The sequence below is a fragment of the Equus quagga genome, chromosome 11, assembly GCF_021613505.1.
Source record: "Equus quagga isolate Etosha38 chromosome 11, UCLA_HA_Equagga_1.0, whole genome shotgun sequence".
In the NCBI taxonomy this organism is placed as follows: domain Eukaryota; kingdom Metazoa; phylum Chordata; class Mammalia; order Perissodactyla; family Equidae; genus Equus; species Equus quagga.
Window position 1 is genome coordinate 98,315,262 of NC_060277.1, and position 5,957 is coordinate 98,321,218.

Genomic DNA, 5,957 nt, shown 5'->3' on the forward strand with positions numbered 1-5,957 from the left:
TTTGTCAAGAGATGCTGATAGAGGACAGTTGTTTTGATTAATACTGTTATTTGGGCATTAAACTAAAAGGTTGGAAATCTTATGGTCTTAATCTTTTTGACAGTTTACTAGTCTATGAAATCCAGAAGTCTGGGAATCATCGATTAGTCAAATCTCTCATTTTACAGCTGAGGCAGTTAAGGTTCACAGGTAGGGACACACATGGCCCAAGATAACACCCCAGTTTAGTCAGGCAGGCCTGATGAGAGGGAAGGTACGGGACAACGCTCCAACTGCCTGTTTTATGCCTTTGCAATGTCCTTAAGCAGGTTCTACTCCACACCAGCACCCTTCATTCCAAGCAAATCACATCCTACCTAGATTCTAGCCCATTCTCCCAAGCACCCCAAAAATCAATGGCACCTGGTACCATTTCTCAAAGACCAATACTTTCTCCACCTCAATATACCAGATCCTTAGTCCCACCCATTATCTACTTCTGAGCTTTCTCTTTTACTTCAAAAATAGTTGGCTTTTGAGGAATTACTCAGATCCTGATACTGTTTCAAACCAGTAATTATAGATTTTATTGCCCATTGTATTCATTGTATGTATCCATTCATTCATTGTATCTGTTTTTCATGTATATCTCTGCTCCTCCACCTGCCCTCCAGAACAATAGTCACGTGTGATCTTTCTTCTTCTAGTACCTAGCACGCTCTACTATAATAGGTACTCAAATATATGTGGAATTAATCATGAATAAATTAACACATTCTTTGTACAAGGAATGCTTTAATAATTCCAAAAATACGGAAACTTTGTCACGGTGGTCCTCTTGGTTTGCAAATGTCAGGAACCAGGGTCCTGGGCCTGGATGGAAATATGGAGAAAGCCCTAGAAAACCATTTATTCCTGGGGCTCTGGTTAGTTTTATTTGTAAACGGGAAGGGAAGAAAATAACAGGGAGGCAGGAGGAAGAAGAAATGAAGAATTCCCAAGCGAAGAGAGGAGTTCTGGGTTGACTCCACAGCAGTCCTGCACACGGTCTCACCCCAGGTGGCACCCTGTCATCCAGTAGGAGAGCGGCCGGCCCGAACAGTGCAACCTCCATCCTACCCTTTGGAGAGAAAAAAGATTGCTTCTTGCTTCCTACTTAGTAGCTGCTTCTCCACACACGTGACCCATCTCTTAGTGCATCTTCCACAGCAATGCCCAGAATCCCCTTCATTCCTAGCTCTCTGATCTGTGCTCCTGTGGCCTCTCTGATTCTTCCTTTAAATTTCCCTTATCTGTAGGGTTCCCCTCTTTCCCCATTCGATATGCTCCCACATTTTCAAATCCTCATCTCCCGCTGAAGGGGGAGAGCACTGTTGTACAGGGCCGAGAGTTGGTAAAAAAAAAAAAAAAAAAGTCCCAGGTGTAACCATTGACTCTCCCTCCATGTCCCTCCTGTTGCGTTGTGTTTTTAGAGTATGCACGGTACTTAACTCCTTCCACCCTCACGGTCGCCTGTAGAGGCAGCCATTTATATTATTTGTATATCCTGTTTAAAGCTCAGAAAAGTTAAGTGACCATCCCGACATCCACTATTAGTAAGCTGACAGCTTTGGGGGTGTCTGCCCAGCTGATGAGCAACACAGTTTTTATAGAAAATATTGCTGCCAGTTATAGAGAGTGGGCCCCAGTGGAAGCCATGATTGCATTGCTTAACTGTTCCCACGCCTACAGCTGACTGAGGCAAGCCAGGACACAAAGCTGGGGTCCAAGTGGAACCAATCAGATTCTCTACCCCAGGCACGTGGACTGGTCTGAGCTTAGACAGTCTCTGTGGTTGCTTAGGATGTTGGCGCATAAACTTAGGGCAGCCGTAGTCTGTCTTGAGGACTGCGGGGCAGAGACAGCGGGTCTGCAGGGGGAGTAGGGAAGCAAATGCACCAAGAGAAGCAGAAACTTGCCAGGGAAAGCTGGCCGACAGTTTCCAGGCCTGCTTCCATTCTCTTCCCGAGGCCCAGCTGCACCCCTTGGGTGGGCTCAGCAGACACCTTGTCCTCTCAGGATAAAGCTCCTGAGCTAGCTCAGGTTGTTCTGTTACTACAACCAAAGGAGTTCTGTTTAATACAAGACAGAGAAAGAACCAGCTCCCAGGTCTTCTAAGTCAGAGGCCCAAGCCCTGCCACTCTCCCATACTGTTCCAGACCGTAGAAAGGCTGTGGTCCTTGCCTACTGTCCCTTTCTCTGTCACCACATCCTGCTTGGGGCTCTGCCCACTAACTTAGCTCCCGGGTGTCCCCCTCACCAGTTCTTCATCCCCCCTGCACTGGACACGATCTTTTTTGCACAGTTGATGGTCGAGAGCAGATTGGGGCTCAGCAACTCTGAAAGGGAGAAGGAGAACAGCTGTGAGAGCACAGAGGAGAGTCCCAGTGGCTGAGACAGACGCTGGCTCTCCCTGCACAGGCACAGGCTGCCCAGGAGCTGACTACTTCCCCATCAGGCAGGGCCTCCCTCCCAGCGGCCCGTTTAGACATCCCTACAGTGGCTGCTGGAGTGACGGGGGGGCAGGGTGGAGGAGAGGCAGGAGGACTGAGATTTGGGTCCTAGCCAGAACAGATGGTGGTTCGCCCAGATTGTGGTTGACTGACTTGAGGGGTTTCTAGGGAAAGGAAATGCCCAAACAGGCAGCATAGAGACCAGGGTAAAGTCCTGCCTAATGAAGGAGGCCCTTCAGGCGAAGAGCCCAGGGACATTACTCAGAGGTAAGGGGAGCTCCTGGACCTGTGAAGCCTCCTGGATCAGCTCTGAGGTGGGGAGTTTTCTCTAGGCCTTTGATCAGACCATTAGCCAAAGACAGTACTGCTAAGTGGTTAGAGCTGAGCCTTCAGGGCCACCAGTCTGGCATTTGGCAGTGGTTCTATGAGCCTCAGTTGGTTCATCTGTAAAGTGGGGAATCATACTAGTTTCTACTGCATAGAAAGTTGGATGAAATGAGCTATGCACATAAAGTGCTTAGCATATAATATGCTCTCAATAAACATTGGCTGCTGCCGCTTCTCTACTACCACCAGCTGCGCAGAGCTTTCTGGATCCTGCTTGAGGATGCTGCAAAATCTAACCGGATGGGCATTAGGGCCACTAGTCAAACACTCTGCTCAGTAAAGTGATTCCCTGATTCCTTGCCATCCCCCAGGGACATTCCCAGGCTGTGTATGGGAAGAGAGGTCCTGTGAGTAGAGCCTGGTCATCTCTCTCACCTCTCCCACCCTGGGGCCCAGGCCAGACCTTGACAGTCCACGTCGCAAAGGTTTTCTGAATGACTCTTGTGATCGTTGCACCAGTAGTGGCTGTTGATCTGGAAGATGCCATAGTCAAAGCTGCCATCTGTATTTTCATTTACCTTTGATATGTTGAAGTTGCTTTGCACAAAAGCCAGGCACAGCCCTTAGAAAAGGGAGAAGAGGGTTTTTAGAAGGGGCCAAGCTGAGGGAGAAGGGAGATGGAGGAGAAAGGGAGAAGACGACAGGAACAAGGCCTAAGAGGCTAGATGGGCTAGAGGGCTAGAAACACCCCTTATCTTCTTCTCTCATCCTTTGGTCCATCCACCCACCCATCAGTACAATCACTCATCCGTCCATCTGTCTGTCAATGCTTTCTGCACTTAATGATCACCTACTGTGTGCCAGGAACTGTGCAAAGCCCAGTGAGGGAATTTAGCTGGGTCAAATGAAGTTGCTGCCTTCAAGGGGCCTATAGTACAAGAATGAAGATATGTACCTAAAAAAACCACAGAGCAAGATAAAAGGAGAGAGTGTTGTAAGACAGGTGTCCATAAATTCTGGGCCAAAGGGAGATATCCCTATCATGGAGTAGGACGAAGCCTTTATACTGGCTGTTCCCTCTGCCTGGAATGCTCTTCCCCCAGATATTTGGGTGACCAGGTCCTTTACTTTATTCAGTGCTGCTCAATGTCACCCCCTCCTAGAGGCCTCCCTTGACTTCCCCTTCCACAACAGCGTCACTGATCACTCCCCCTGCTGTATTCTTCTGCAGAGAATTTATCACCACCAAGAAAGACTTCATAAATTTGTGTGTGTTTATTGTTTTTCTCTTCCCCCAGCATGTGAACACTATGAGGGAAGGGGCTTTGTTGATGTCTCCATCCTCAGCGCAGAAAATCATCCCTGGTGCACAAGAGGGGCTCAGTTAATAATTGTTGAATGAATATGGAATACTGGGAAGGCTTTTTGCAGAGGGCTGCTTTTTGAACGATGAATGAGAGAGAAAGAAAGATGGCCGCCGAGGGCGCAACCAGGAGAGGAGGAGAAACGGGGGTGGCGGCTGAGGAAGGGCACTCACAGTCACTCAGGGAGTAGCCCTCAAACCCATCCAAGTCCTCCTCGTGCAGCACCTTGGCCAAGTCACAGCGTCTGATGAGGCTGGCCTGACTCACGGCAGCGAGGCAGCTGACCAGGGAGAGGAGCAGCGCCCTCGCCATCCTCGGGGCGCGGGAGGTGCGGTCGCAGCCGTGGGTCTCAGGGTCTCACAGACTTCCTGCTGGGCTTCTCCCGAGCCTGAGGAATCCAGAGAGAGCAGCCGAATGTCCTCGCTCACTCGCTGCTCCCCATCTGGCTGCTTCCAGTCTTTTTCCTCTCATTTCTTGTTTTATAAATACTTTGTTACTACAGACAATTGCAGACATTCACAAAAAGGAGCGGGAATACTGTCATGAACCTCCGTGTACCCCTTGCCCAGCTTCACCAGTTAAAAAGCAAGGCCAATCTCCTTTCATCTGTCGGTCTCCACCCCTCTTCCCTTCTTGTAATGGGCACAGCATTTGGGTACAAGGGTGGGGATGGGGTTGGCAAGGGAGATTGGTGAGCACTGACTTCACTCTTCACTCGGATGTGTGTGTGTGTCCTCGCAAGGACAGGGCACGTGCTTTCAGAGGAAGGGCTACGACGCTGGACGCTGATCCCCCCAACCCCGCACCTCCAGACCCACAACACGTCACCTTCCCGGCGGCATACTCTGCCTGTGCAATTCCTGGTGGGCTCATTATAAGGTCTACCCTAAGAGTAATCGAGTTGTAGAAATAACCTTCACTTCCACACTCTGTGGGTGTGTGTGTAGGGGAAGCAGTGAAGAGCAAGGGCTCTGGATTCGCATTGCCTGCTTTCAAAGGCTGGGTTGCTGTATGACCTTGGACAACATACTTAACCTCTCTGGGCCTTATTTGTAAAATGAAGATAGGCTAATACTTACTTAATAGGGTTGTCTTGATGATTAAAGGAGATAATAAATGCCCAGATCTTGGTTTCACTTTTCCTCTGAATGGGAACCAGGTCTCTTGGGAAACTGGGTGATTCCTAGGCTGGAATAGGAAATGGTATGAGGTAAGTTTGGATTATCTTTTTGTGCCAGAAAGGAAGAAAGTACTCAAAAATACGGATTGGGGCCTGTCAAATGAACACGAGAGCCAGCTCAGAGGGATGCCCACTGGCCAAATCTGGAATAACATTTTTTGGATAACAGCTTTATTGAGATACAATTCACAATTTGTAATTCATATGTTATATAGTTAATTCATTTAAAGTGCACAGTAGTTTTTTAGTTTATCTGCAGATCTGTGCAACTATCACTACAGTTGACTTCAGAACATTTTCATGGAGCCCAACAGACCCTGTACCCATTAGCAGACACTCCTGCTCCGCCTCCCTTGTCTCTGGCAACCACTAATCTACTTTCTATCTCTACAGATTTGCCGATTCTGAACATTTCATATAAAAGGAGTCACACAATATGTGGCTTTTTGTGTCTGGCTTCTTTTACTTAATATAATGTTTTCAAGGGTCGTTCATGTTATGGCATGTATCAGTATTCCGTCCCTTTTTATGGCTGGATAATATTCCATTGTATGGATATACCACAATTTGTTTATGTATTCATCCGTTTGTGGACATTTGGGCTGTTTCCACTTT

At 48.1% G+C, this 5,957-nt stretch overlaps 1 protein-coding gene across 1 annotated transcript; it reads right to left on the reverse strand.

The window, feature by feature from the left end:
- Positions 1-1,029: 1,029 nt before the first annotated feature.
- LYZL6 (lysozyme like 6) lies at positions 1,030-4,474 on the reverse strand. The gene is made up of 4 exons (XM_046674931.1): positions 4,336-4,474; positions 3,262-3,420; positions 2,279-2,357; positions 1,030-1,099 (listed from the first exon to the last, which is right to left on the reverse strand). Exons 1-4 carry the CDS (start codon positions 4,472-4,474, stop codon positions 1,030-1,032), a joined length of 447 nt encoding a protein of 148 aa, XP_046530887.1.
- Positions 4,475-5,957: the final 1,483 nt, after the last annotated feature.

What these genes read in the sequence shown, in the direction of transcription:
- LYZL6 (XM_046674931.1), bottom strand. Translation starts at nt 4,474, where the DNA reads ATGGCGAGGGCGCTGCTCCTCTCCCTGGTCAGCTGCCTCGCTGCCGTG. An exon ending in TTGCGACGTGGACTGTCAAG is followed by an intron (nt 2,358 to 3,261) that starts GTCTGGCCTGGG and finishes TCTCCCTTTCAG; the next exon opens with AGTTGCTGAGCCCCAATCTG. An exon ending in GCAGGGGGGATGAAGAACTG is followed by an intron (nt 1,100 to 2,278) that starts GTGAGGGGGACA and finishes TTCTCTCCAAAG; the next exon opens with GGTAGGATGGAGGTTGCACT.